Source organism: Ranitomeya variabilis, chromosome 5, assembly GCF_051348905.1.
Source record: "Ranitomeya variabilis isolate aRanVar5 chromosome 5, aRanVar5.hap1, whole genome shotgun sequence".
Taxonomy (NCBI): domain Eukaryota; kingdom Metazoa; phylum Chordata; class Amphibia; order Anura; family Dendrobatidae; genus Ranitomeya; species Ranitomeya variabilis.
Genome location: NC_135236.1, coordinates 42,591,776 through 42,605,916, shown reverse-complemented (window position 1 = coordinate 42,605,916; position 14,141 = coordinate 42,591,776). Strand labels below are relative to the sequence as shown.

The window sequence follows — 14,141 nt, the reverse complement described above, 5'->3', positions numbered from 1 at the left end:
GTCGGTAAAACGTGTGTTACTATTATTCAGACAGAGCCATTTACGCATTGTGTTACGGTATTATTTAATTACTATTTTGGTGTTATTTGCACAGTGCTAATAATTTTTTAATAACATTTTTTATTTATATAGCGCTAACATATTGCGCAGCACTTTACAATTGTCGATGATATGGGGGTATTATTTTGTTAACGTTTTCTAGGATTATTTGTTCATTGTGTGGCGGTATTATTTGATGACTGAATTTTAGTTTTATTTTTGTGCAATGTATATTCATTTTTTGTGGGGATGTTATTTGGGCATCATATGATATTGTCATTTTGGCACAATTGCGGTTATTTATTACGGTAGCTATGGTCGTATTATTTGAGAACTGTATGAAAATTACACCATCTCCATATCACATGTAGACAGCACTAAAAAGTGGGAAGGGACCACCATACTGGGTTCTCCAATGACGTTCTCTCTCCTGAATACGCTGCAGGTACTTCGCTAGTAGAAATCTGTGTCTGTCCCTTTGCTTTGGTCAGTGTTGAGGCTGCTCGTCTTGGCTGAGGCAGTAGGGTTAAGCCAAGATAAGCAAAAGTCCCAGTGTGAGCCCAAGGAGGCCAGAAACCTGCCGTAGAGCTGAAGTAGGGCTATAATTTCTGCCGCCAGACATGCAGCCATATATTTTTCGAGCATTCTGAAAATACTCGACTAAGACACGAGCATGCTCAGATAACACTTCATAGGAGCACGCTCGCTCATCACTACTGAGCTTCCATTGATGTGACTCCTTTCCTATCTCACCTCCTGCACTTTGTATTTTGCTGGTGTCCTTCATCATCGTCCTTCCCATTGATCGATTCTCACCTCTGGCATCAGATTACGTGAAGAACATTTTGCCCCAATGCTCTGTTTAAAGAGCCATTCACACCAAAAGAGATCCAGCGTTTCACGCTAACCTTCCAGAGCACCCGAAGAGCAGGCAAAACGCTCGATTTTGGGGTAAAATGATTTTCTGAGCTGCATCGTCCTCGGCAGCGCATCATCCTGTGTAAACAGGACTCGTGCTGCCGAGAACAAAAGCAACCAATGCAGACTGAGTGATGTAAGAGATCGTTCAGAGCGACCTGCTTGTGTAAATGGGGCCACTACAAGACCGGTAGATATTCACCAATCGGCGGTCGTTCTGGTTAATGTGAACAGACCCTTAATGTGACGACAATTATAAAACTAAAAAGGACTGCAACAAAAAAAAGAAAAATTCACAAACACATCTGACTATAGCTTCTGAGACGCTTTATTTTCGTCACCACTGAAAAATATCATTTTTTTTTATTTACAAGAATTAACTAAAAAAAAAACATTAGAAAAACAAGTTGCTTCTTCTTACTTCTTTAGTGGCTTCTTTTGGAGCCCCTCAGGCGTTCTGGTGCCAACACTACCTGGGCACCCCTAGAGTTACACTCCCGGGAAGAGTTCATTAATTTCCTTAGCAGATTCGGACTGAAGGCAGCAAAACCACTAAGGGTAAAGAAACACAGGTGAAACAAACCTGAATGTGTGTTATATCTTAGATCCCTCACAGTGCCCCCCTTTACTCTGATGACCGCTTTACACCCCCCTTTGTCATTCTCTTCAACAGCTTCATCAGTCACCTTGAATGGCCTAAGACAGTCCTGAAGAAGTTCTCAGATGTTTCTACTTTGCCTTCTTTCGGCCTCTGACTCATCCCAAATTACCTCACTTGGACTGAGGTTGGGTGACTGTGGAGGCCATGTCCTCCGAGGCAGCTTCCATCCCTCTCCTCCTTGGTCACCTCACCATTACATGTCCTCTAGGTGTTTTAGGTCAATGTCCTCTTACAACATAAGTTATGGTCCCACTAAGGGCAAACCAGATGGGACGGTATGTTGTTGCAGAATGCTGTGTCTGTGCATCATTTAGGAGGGCTGTTTGCTAAGGGGCTGTCAATTTGTGGTTTCTAAGGCTAGTAACAGATGAACTTATATAAGTTCTTGGTCTTCCTTTCCTGGGGTGCTCCTCATGAAGACTAGTTTCATCATCATAATTGAGGGTTTTCATGACTGCACTTTTGGATACCTTTAAGGTTCTAGCCATTTTCTGGATTGACTGATCTCCATGTCACAATGGACGGTAATTTCTTTTTACTTTGTTGAGTGGTTCTTTCCGTATTCGGGCTTAGAACAGTTGTGAATAGCGCTCAGGACTATATGTACCTGTGAACCCAACACTGCCTCTGCCAAACCCACCTGAAGGTCACTACCACTTTCTGAAGGCTGTTGATTTCACAAATGAACTCTGGACAAGGCATACCTGTCCATGTGAAGCCATTCCAGGTGAGACCTGATGAAGCTGCTTGAGTCAAGGTCAAGGGGGTGTAAAGCTGACATCATAGTAAAAGGAGTACTGTGAGGAATCTAAGGTATAACACATATTCTGGCTTGTTTCACATGTGTTTTTTAACTCCTTGTTTCCATGTTTATCTCTTTGTGATCAGCACAAGCTCAGAGGAGAGGTCTTGAAAACTTCTCAATGAGAGTTCTTGAGTTCTAGGACAGGAGTTCATGAGAGACTTCTATATGAAAGGTATTGACAAGCTCAGATGAGAGGTCTTGAGAGACTTCTAGATGAGAGTTTTTAAGTTCTAGGCAAGAGTTCTTCACAGACTTCTAGATGAGAGGTCTTGACAAGCTCAGAGGAAAGGTCTTGACAGACTTCTAGATAAGAGTTCTTGAGTTCTAGACAAGAGTTCATGAGAGACTTCTAGAAGAAAGATCTTGACAAGTTCTAGACAAGAGTTCTTGAGAGTCTTCTGAATGAGAGGTCTTCAGAAACTCAGAGGAGAGGTCTTGTGAGACTTCTAGTTGAAAATTCGAGTTCCAGACAAAAATTCTTGAGAGACTTCTAGACAAGAGTTTTTAAGAGAGACTTCGAGATAAAAACTCTCGGCTTCCAGACAACAGTTATTGAGTTACAAATGGTTATCATCTTAACTGAAGAATGGTCTTCTTCTAGAAAAGTAAACGTTGGGATCTTCCAAGTATCTCCCCTTCATAGATTCACTCCATAATATTTATGCATCATCTTGTGATCTTCATTGGTGTCTCAAAGGAGCAGGAGTTGACGATCTTGTTCAATTCCGTATTTTATCTTGTGGGTCTCAAAAAGGTCCTTCAGCTTTTCTACATAGAGAGCATGGAGGGACAATATGTCTTCAGGAGAAGGAGAAGGGTTCTTCACAACCGGGATAGGAGACCCCACTGAAAGAGAGAGAAGTAATGAGGAGATATGAGCAGAGCTAGAAATACTAATAACCTGAGACCAAGCCACCAGCTAAACCAAGCTGCCCTTTTACAGTGAAACAGAGCAACAACTCTCACAGGATCTGTGGGAGGAGGGCAGGAGGAGATTGCAAGCCGGCCAGGTCCTTATTAAAAAAAAACACAACTTCTGTAAAAGAACAACTCACGGTTTGGCTTCACGAATGACCAGAGGATACTGGGACAATTGTACTATCAGCCACATATGTGAAAATGTGCTGCCATATGGGCCTTCAGATAAATACTGTTCCGCCATATGCCTATACACTGCGACTGGACCCAAAAATAAATGTAGACATCCAAACAGATCCTAAAATTTTAGGGTTTGTTTTGCGGTCTGAATATTTACCATAGTTATTTTCTGGTTGGTGACATCTATCCTGGCACATATGTGCTGTTGATTTCTTGAGAGCATATTGAGGCACACTATTTATTTCTGGGGTACATATGGTGGCATAGTATTTACCTGGGGGCACATAGTGGTACAGTATTTATCTCTGGGACACATATGAGAGCCCAATATCTATATCTGGGGCACGTATCGCAGCACAGTAGTTATCTCTCGGAGCATGTAGTTATACGGTACTTTTTAGGGCATACATGGCAGCATAGTATTTATATATGGTATGCGGTTCAGTATATCTCGGGGAGACATATGGTGTCACATTAATTTCTGGGTACACGTGCCAGTGAGACACTCAAAATACCATGCTGACAGTTTCCAGAACAACATACTATGGATCTCTGCAGTTCTAGAACAGTGATGGGTTTTGGATCTCAGGACAAGATCTCATTGATAACTGGACCTTTTCCGGTACGGAGAGGTAAATGTGCCGCTTACCCACTGTATAGACTGGTCTCCTGTGGGGAAGTAGCCCCAAGCTGTACTGGAACACCCCTCGGCCATGGAACAGGGGTATCGCTAGTCCCATAATTCTTTGCAGTTTTTCTTGGGTGCTTCGCAGTAGAGACCCCCGAGGATTGCTGACCTGATAGTAGAGGTTGTTCTCTCCGAAGGATAAAACCGGAACCAGGTGAGCCCTGTATAAAAAACAAGGGGTATGAGTACGCGAAACACAAGGACGACCCTCTAAAGTAATGGCCGCGGTGTCTCACCCATGGGTCAAGGCCAGCTTAATGAAGCCCGTTCTCTTCAGGATTTGTAGGGTCAGTTCTCCAGGTTTCGCATCAAGAGCTTCAGGAGGACCCCCAACTGCTATGACCAAAGCTTGCCCACCACCCTTCTTAGAGAGGAGGTAGGAGGCGCTTCTCTTGTCAGAGGACACGAGACCTAAAAAGTTGGTGAGATGTAGAGAAACAACCTCAAGAGACAGTGAAGAGAGAGAAAGATATCGGAGGAGGTTGAGATGGACGGGGATTGGCGGCAGATATGAGATGAGATGATCGGGGGCTGCAGATGACTGCGGTTCTTTACTTACTCCCACTCATGATATACTCCCGAAAAAATGGCACTCGGAACCAGGCTGGCAGCATGAGGAGATGTGGAGTGAGGCCCGGGAACAGACTGGAAAATCCTGTTCCTTCAGTGCAAAAATTTCCAAAAGCTCCAACCACAAGAACACCGTGAGGATGGAATCCAAAGATATAATTGTGGCCAGGGTCGAGAGGGGCCGTCCGGACCAGCTGTAAGACAGGTCACAGAGAGACCAATGTTAGTTATTCCTTGTAGATGAAGTGTTATCAACATTTCACATGTTAGAGCAGCAGTCTGTGCTCCAGAGCAGCTCTTCCTACAGAAACTGGAGACAGGAAGTGACATTTGAAGTGCTACAGAGGTTGTGTTTTGTCACAAGGACCACCCTGATATCTCCACCAAATGGTACGTGTCTGAGCAATACTCCGATATCTGATACATGTGCTGATTTTTACTTAATAATGGAAATATCCACAGCTATTTTCTTACTCACTTTGATAGGAAAGTAATTGGCAAAATACTTCCACACCGTCCAGCTCCGCACCCACTCCGACCTCCGGCCGCCAGTGGATGGGGTGTCCCAGTCTATGTACAGCCATGCAGAGTAGAGGACGGCCAGTGCCCAGTACTGGGAGCAGACCAGGAGGACATAGAGGACCAGACAGCACTGCGCTGAAAAGCAGGAGAGAAGACATAAGAGGCGCCCACCGCCCGGTGTCTGCATCCACCACACATATACAGAGTAAAGGAGAACAACCCAAGGGTCTCATTATTGTGCTGCACACAACTGGAGGAGAGCGCCAGCTGCAGATTGTGGGCATAGTATTTTACCAGCACTCCATGAGGGCAGGAGGGGTACTGCAAGTAAAAAGAAGAGGCATCACAGAAGGGTGAGAAAGCGATGAGAAGGATTGATGAAAGCAGGATGAAAAAGAGAAAGAAGAAATAAAGTAATGGGAAATAAAGAAATGATGACAGAAATTGTGAGATGTGGAAAAAAAAACAGGAATGAGAGAGAGAGATACCGATAGAGATGAGAGCGAAAGTGAGAGATGAGCGAGACGAACAAGAGGATGAAAGCGAGATATTGTGGAGGATAGCATGAGAAAGAGAAGGATGGGAGAATGAGTGAGACATGAAAGGAAGAGAGTCACACAAAGGAGGGAAAAGAAATGAGAGAGAGTGAGAGACGGAGAGAGGAGATGTAAAAAAGAGATGAGACGTGAGAACAAGACACAGTGAGACTGATGGAGGGAAACAAGAGAGAGAGACATAAGGGAGGGAAAAGGAGGAAGAAAGAGGGATGTGGATAAAGATGACAGTGAGCAAAGAGAGCAAGGGAAAGAAAGAAAAAAGGACACAGAGAGAGAAAAAGAGTGAGAAAGAAAGAAAAGAGTGAGACAGAGTAAGATGGGGCAGATGTGAAGAAAAGAGGCAGAGAGAGATTACACAGATGTCAGAGAGAAAGAGAGATGAAAGAGATAAAGGAGAGAGTGAGAAAAAGTGATATAGATGGAGGGCTAAGAGAGATGAAGAATGAGGTAGAGAGTAAGTGTATGAGAGGGATATGAAAAGAGAGAGGAGAGAAGTGAGCGTGACATAGGTTAGATATCAGAGAGTGAGATGAGAGAGAAGCGAGGGATAAAGGCGAGAGAGAAGAGAGGAATAGAGGTGAGAGGAATAGGGATGAGAGAGAAGAGAGGGATTGAGGTGAGAGAGAAGAGAGGGATAGAGATGAGAGAAGAGAGAGAGGTGAGAGAAGAGAGGGATAGAGATGAGAGAAGAGAGAGATAGAGGTGAGAGAGAAGAGAGAGATAGAGATGAAAGTGAAGAGAGATAGAGGTGAGAGAGAAGAGAGGGATAGAGATAAGAGAGATAGAGATGAGAGAGAAGAGAGATAGAGGTGAGAGAGAAGAGAGAGATAGAGGTGAGAGAGAAGAGAGGGATAGAGATAAGAGAGATACAGATGAGAGAGAAGAGAGGGATAGAGATGAGAGAAGAGAGAGAGGTGAGAGAAGAGAGGGATAGAGGTGAGAGAGAAGAGAGACATAGAGATGAGAGACAAGAGAGATAGAGGTGATAGAGAAGAGAGGGATAGAGATGAGAGAAAAGAGAGATAGAAAGGAGAGAAGAGAGGGATAGAGGTGATAGAAGAGAGGGATAGAGGTGAGAGGGATAGAGGTGAGAGGGATAGAGAGAAGAGAGGGATAGAGGTGAGAGAGATAGAGATGAGAGAGAAGAGAGGGATAGAGATGAGAGAGAAAAGAGGAATAGAGAGAAGAGAAGGATAGAGGTGAGAGAGAAGAAAGAGATAGAGATGAGAGGGATAGAGATGAAAGAGAGGGATAGAGATGAGAGAAGAGAGAGAGATAGAGATGAGAGAAGGGATAGAGGTGAGAGAGAAGAAAGGGATAGAGGTGAGAGAAGAGAGCTAGAGGTGTGAGAGAAGAGAGAGCTAGAGGTGAGAGAGAAGAGAGGGATAGAGGTGAGAGGGATAGAGATGAGAGGGATAGAGGTGAGAGAGATAGAGATGAGAGAGAAGAGAGGGATAGAGATGACAGAAGAGATGAGAGAGAAAAGAGGAATAGAGAGAAGAGAGGGAGAGATGTGAGAGAAGAAGAAAGAGATATAGATGAGAGGGATAGAGATGAAAGAGGGATAGAGGTGAAAGAAGAGAGGGATAGAGGTGAGAGAAGAAAGGGATAGAGATGAGAGGTGAGAGAAGAGAGGGATGGAGATGAGAGAGAATAGAGGGATAGAGGTGAGAGAGAAGAGAGGGATAGAGATGAGAGAAGAGAGAGATAGAGATGAGAGAGTAGAGAGAGATAGAGGTGAGAGAGAAGAGAGGGATAGAGATGAGAGATAAGAGAGATAGAGGTGAGAGAGAAGAGATAGAGGTGAGAGAAGAGAGGGATAGAGATGAGAGAGAAGCGAGGGATAGAGATGAGAGAAGAGAGGGATAAAGATGAGAGAGAAGAGAGGGATAGAGGTGAGAGAAGAGAGAGCTAGAGGTGAGAAAGAAGAGAGGGATAGAGGTGAGAGAAGAGAGGGATAGAGGTGAGAGAGAAGAGTGGGATAGAGGTGAGAGAAGAGAGGAATAGAGGTGAGAGAGAAGAGAGGGATAGAGGTGAGAAGAGAGGGATAGAGGTGAGAGAGAAGAAAGGGATAGAGGTGAGAGAAGAGAGGGATAGAGGTGAGAGAAGAGAGGGATAGAGATGAGAGAGAAGAGAGGGATAGAGGTGAGAGAGAAGAGAGGAATAGAGAGAAGAGAGGGAGAGATGTGAGAGAAGAAAGAGATAGAGATGAGAAGGATAGAGGTGAGAGAAGAGAGGGATAGAGATGAGAGAGGAGAGAGAGGTGAGAGAAGAGGGATAGAGATGAGAGAAGAGAGATAGAGATGAGAGAAGCGAGGGATAGAGATGAGAGAAGAGAGAGATACACATGAGAGAAGAGAGGGATAGAGGTGAGAGAAGAGAGGGATAGAGATGAGAGAGGAGAGAGAGGTGAGAGAAGAGGGATAGAGATGAGAGAAGAGAGATAGAGATGAGAGAAGCGAGGGATAGAGATGAGAGAAGAGAGAGATACACATGAGAGAAGAGAGGGATAGAGGTGAGAGAAGAGAGGGATAAAGATGTGAGAGAAAGAGGGATAGAAGTGAGAGAGAAGAGAGGTATAGAGGTTAGAGAGGATAGGGATAGAGAGGGATAGAGCTGAGAGAGCAAAAAGGGATAGAGATGAAAGAGGGATAAAGATGAGAGAGAAGAGAGGGATAGAGGTGAAAGACGGATAGAGAAGAGGGATAGAGATGAGAGAAAACAGAGTGATAGAGATGAGAGAAGAGAGGGACAGAGATGAGAGAGAAGAGATGACGGAAGGGATAGAGATAAGAGAATTGTGATAGAATGAGAGAGTACGAAAAATGAGAGAGATGTGAGAGAGAGCGTGCGCTGTGGTCGGTGGCGCTGTCCGTTCGGCTGTATATAGCAGGTCTGGCGTTATCTTACCGTGAGATATCCCGATGTTCAGGATGGGCCACTCTGTACTGGACATTAGATAATTTTAGACCCATGATGCATTGCTCTCTTACCAGCGTGCACCTCCTCAGACCCCAGTGGAGAATTGTGAATGCAGCTCTGGATGTGACTACAGCACAATTCAGGGATGAGCAGAGGAGCAGTGTGATGGAGAACTCACCCAGAGCCAGGAAGGAGAAGGTCCACTGCAGCACCGCCGCCGTCTGCAGCCTCCTGTCCAGGGGAACATGTAGAGGAGCAAACTGGATCCTCATGATGAGGAGACCACAGGGAGCAATCGAGGAGGAATCAGAGAGGACGAGCAGTCTCATCCTGCCAGTATATAGCTGAGCACCACTCCCCAAGGGCCCCATCTGGGACACAAGGGCCAAAGACAGCAAGGTCACCTCCTCCCGACACCACCGCCGCATTGGCTGCGGCCATCAGTGAGGGTTTGAGAAATGATTGGCACAAGATATAAAGAAGGAGACGAGGCAGAGCCAACGGAGGGATAAGTGCAGACAGAAAGTATGTAAGAGATTGCACACACTCACAAGGAAGAAAGTAACAGAAAAGGTCACGGAATAATGTGTACGGGAAACTTCTACTACTCCGGAGGCCTCGATAATCCAGCATGGAGCCACACAGGGCCGATGGGGTATAATTCTCAACCAAACGAGCGCTAATTCCATAAAGAAAGATGTACAGCCCTCGCCCTCTTACTTGTCCCATCCACAACCCGTTTTCTACCCCACTTTTTGGCTAAAAATGGAAAATTTCCAGAAGCGATGGCCAGGAGGCTCTGGTGGCTCGAAGGAGATTTGCCGCTTTCCTTTTTTCAGGAGCTGCCCGAATGTTGCAGGGGACTTGGGAAGTACGTATTACATGTAGGACTCACCAATAATGGGAAGTGTGATGGGAGAGCGACACCTTTTTTTATACATTTTCGAAATATGTGTCCTTGCTTAGACATGAAGTCCTATAATGGCTATGGGTCCAAAACGCTCATTAATACCCAGTAGAAGTATTTGGTATCTAAAAGAGATGAGCAAAACAATTTGATGCAAAGTCAATTTGGTCGAATTTTGGGGGAATCTGATGAATTTGCGCAAATTGCCTAAAACGACCTCCATTTTACACATTACAGAAGATGACATCTGCCAGAAAAATCTTGTGAGAGGCTGGAAGAGCTTCTCTGTAAAGCCTTGCAGCCATTGCATCACATGGTACAGCACAGCCAATCAGAAAGGACTATTAGAGCCTGAATAAAAGCTGAGGCAGGGAATGCAGCAGCCATTTTGTGGTTGTTACGACCTGTGTTAATGGCCTGAACAGTCAAAATACTGACATAAGATCTGTCAGCAGCACTAGCCTTTTTGCTTATTGTTTCTATAGACCATTTTTTTACATCAAACTAAAAACATCAGCAAAGAAGAGAGTAATGGAAACTGGGAATTAAATAAAATGTAAAAAAAAAATTCAGTAACGGTGGAAGGTTTTTTTTTTGTTTTTTTTTAGTACAACCCAAAGTTCACGTAAATCCAGCTGCCCCCGAGTATACATGTGACAAAAAACACAAAGGTGGGAAAGAGAATGAGACAGATGGGGGCAGGGAGTGATGTTACAGTGGGGTCCGGTGATGGAAAGGTAGAATTCTCCAGGTGAGATGATGAGGAACCTAAAATGAGAGATCAGTGATTAAACTCTGCATGACACAGTCATGGCCAAAAGTGTTGGCACCCTTGAAATTGTTCTAGAAAATGGAGTATTTCTCCCAGAAAATTAGTGCATTCACTCATATTTTGTTATAGACATGTTTATTTCCTTTGTGTGTATTGGAGTAACACAAAAAAAAGAGAAAAAAGGCAAATTGGACATCATTTCACACAAAACCCCCAAAATGGGCCAGACAAAGTTGTTAGCACCCTCAACTTAATATTTGGTTGTACCCCATTTGGAATAAATAGCTGCAATCAATCACTTCCTGTAACCATCAACGCGCTTCTTACTCCTCTCACCTGGAATTTTGGCCACTCATCTTTTGCAAACTGCTCTAGGTCTCTCATATTTGAAGGCGTCTTCTCCCAACAGCAATTTTAAGATCTCTCCACAGTTGTTCAATAGGATTTAGATCCGGACTCATTGCTGCCACTTCAGAACTCTACAGCACTTTTCTCTTCCATTTCTGGGGGCTTCTTGAAGTATGTTTGGAGTCATTGTCCTGCTGGAAGATACATGATCTAGCTTTCTGACACTGGGCACTACATTGCGACCAAAAATCCTTTGACAATCTTCGGATCTTATGATATATTGCATACAGTCAAGGAACCTAGGGCAAGAAGCAGCAAAACAACCTCAAAACATTTTTGAACCTCCACCATTTTTGACTGTAGGTACTGTGTATTTTGTAGGCCTCATTCCATTTTCGCTAAACATTCTCTTCTCCTCTTTCTGTTCTCCATGCTTAGCATGTCACACACAGACTCACAATGCAAAGATTGAGTCTACTCCTCCCCTTTCTATCTGGTTTCAGGTGTGATTTTCATATTGCCCACACTTGTTACTTGCCACAGGTGAGTTTGTACAAGCATGACATGCTTGAAACAAAGTTGTTTACTCTCAGTTTTTGAAAGGAGCCAACAATTTTGTAGGCCCACTTTTGTAGTTTTGTGTGAAATTATGTCCAATTTGCCTTTTTTTTCTCAGTTTTTTTTTGTGTTGCTCCAATACACACACAAAAAAAATAAACGTGTGTGTAACAAAATATGTGTAATTGCAATAATTTTCTGGAAGAAAGACTTAACTTTCTGGAACAATTTAAAGGATGCCAACACTTTCGGCTAGGACTGTATATCACAAGCTTCTATCTACAGACACGGGTGACGATTGTTATTGGGGTGGGGGGTGACATGTAAATAGAACACCCCTATTCTCTTTCCTCACTTTTTTCTAGTGATCCACCGGATCAAAGAACTGTTTTCCAGACTTTTGAAGAAGCAACTCACTGTTCTCTCTCGCAGCAAACACTCTCAGAGAAAGCTGAAACACAATTGTGTAATTCTGTCCCGCCAATCCTCTTCTATTTTTTTTCACAATTTACAAGGGGTTGTAGGGGGAGCTCCTCATAAAGTTGGTGATGTTACGTTTATTCCATCACGTCTTTTAGGAGGAAGCCCAAGTTTGTATCCTCCTTAACATTATAGGAACTTTCTCTAATGCCAAGATGGTGAACGTTAATGTGTTAATGCCAGAATTTTTTTGTTATATTCTTTTGTGTTTTGCACTCTACATGTCTTTTTTTTTATAATTCAGCCTCATAAACAAGTTATCAGAGAATCATCTCTCATCATGCCACCCGGGGTCAGATCAACAGGAAAGGCTTGTGCCAGCCTAATGCATTCAATCAGCCGTGACTGGCATGTAGCCCGGTACCATCCATTGTGTGTGATGGGTGCATATCAGAAGAGGATGGCATATAGGCATACACAAACACATACCTGGCTAAACCCAAGCCCCGTTGTGTATTTTGGAGGATATTTCCGGAAAAACAACCAGAACCGGGACACTTTTAACCAGTTAGGGTAATCTTTTTCAAGAGGTCTATTTGACACCAGAGGATCAAATATGCCAATCTGTAGAACCCGTTTGTGCAGTCAGGAGGTAACTGTTCAGGAGACGTCTATTCTGGATCACTAATGGCTATTGGAGGTCCAGGGCTCACACTAGAATCGGGCTGGATCAGAAGATGCATAGCCTGGTTCCATTCATCTGTGATCGAGAGTGGACACTACCAGCGGTGATATCTCAGGAAGCGATTACTCTAAACCACCAATTAAAAATTGGCACGCAGTGGAGGTCCATTGCTTCCATTAGACCCTGCCATGGCCAGTAGATGTTCCATTCATTGATGATCCAGAGTAGTCACAACTATAATGATTTTTTTGATGGTCATTACTCTAGATCAGTGTTTCCCAAACTCCAGTCCTCACGGACCCCACGGGTTATGTTTTCAGGATTTCCTTAGTATTGCACAAGTAGTGGAAGTATCATCAAGGCATCAGGAATTGTCTCACCTGTGCAACACTATGGAAATCCTGAAAACATGACCCGTGGGGTCCGTGAGGACTGGAGATTGGGAAACACTGCTCTAGATCATCAATAAGAAGTTGGCATCCACTGGAGGTCGTTCTCCCACTACACCCTAACATGGCCAGTAGTTGTTCCATTCATCGATGATCAAAAGTAGTCACGACAACACAACTGGAATGATTTTTCTGAACATCATTACTCTAGATATCCAATGAGAAGTTGACATCCACTGGCATTCCAGTTCTCCCACTAGACTCTGCTATAGCCAGTAGACGATCCATTCATTGATGATCCAGAGTAGTCACCACCAGCATGATTTTTCCTGAGGATATTACTCTGGATCACCAATGAGAAGTTGGCAACCTTTGAAGGTCCAGTGCTCCCACTACTCAAGGGCAGACGGGAACAAACTGGACAATTGCCCAGAGTCCTCATTCCCAATAGGACAGCCTTTGAGGTGCTGTAGTTCTGCAAGGTTAGTGGGCTAGTTAGTCCCTTGGCTACCAATCCTAAAAAACAGAAACTTCACTGATAAAGGTTGTCCTATATCTGTACAGTTTCGAAGGTTGGAAGGGTTAAAGGATCTTTGGTGACATCAGGATCAAATAACCAAAGGTCTTCAATCCTTTAACGTGTGGAGGAACTGAAGAGGAGGCGAGAGACTGGTGATCCCTGGAGCATTTAGTTAGACATCACAGAGGTAGCAGTTTTAGGGTGTCTGAAGACCATACAAATGTTCATTGTTGGTGGTCGTGTTGGTGTTTGGAAGATACTGGGGAACAAGGAGTCTTCAATCTGTGACTTTCAAATGAACAGAAGTTCGCTCTTAATTCAACCAAAAAACATCTTCATTGATCTAGCTCACACAATCTGACACCATGGTTAGTGGTTTGAATTTGGTAAAAAAAAAAAAGGAAAAAAAATTAGGGGAAACCACCTAAAGTGGGCATAAGCAGCAAAGTTGTAGTTCTGAGACAAGTATTTTAATGTTTCCACTACCCTAGACGATCAGCAAAGTAACCATGAACTTTTTTACTGCCTTAGATCAAAAGGGATGCCAGCATTACCATGCTCACCGTTGACGGTGGTGTTGAGCTATGGAAGGAACTAGAGAAGTTGACAGACCAGGTTGGAAGATCATATGAGATGTCCTCCATCACAAACTACAATGACACCCACCTGTGATGGGAGTTTTCTTCACTTTGACTAGGGTCCCGTTACCCCTCCTGCTGATTATTGGAAGAGGACTGTGAATGGTCACCGCACAGATATAAA

At 43.9% G+C, this 14,141-nt stretch overlaps 1 protein-coding gene across 1 annotated transcript; it reads right to left on the bottom strand.

The window, feature by feature from the left end:
- Nucleotides 1–1,267: 1,267 nt before the first annotated feature.
- LOC143774295 (2-acylglycerol O-acyltransferase 2-B-like) lies at nt 1,268–9,453 on the bottom strand. The gene is made up of 6 exons (XM_077261730.1): nt 8,959–9,453; nt 5,258–5,436; nt 4,769–4,973; nt 4,446–4,620; nt 4,171–4,370; nt 1,268–3,269 (listed from the first exon to the last, which is right to left on the bottom strand). Exons 1-6 carry the CDS (start codon nt 9,206–9,208, stop codon nt 3,115–3,117), a joined length of 1,164 nt encoding a protein of 387 aa, XP_077117845.1. The 5' UTR covers nt 9,209–9,453; the 3' UTR covers nt 1,268–3,114.
- Between the last annotated feature and the right edge of the window lie 4,688 nt (nt 9,454–14,141).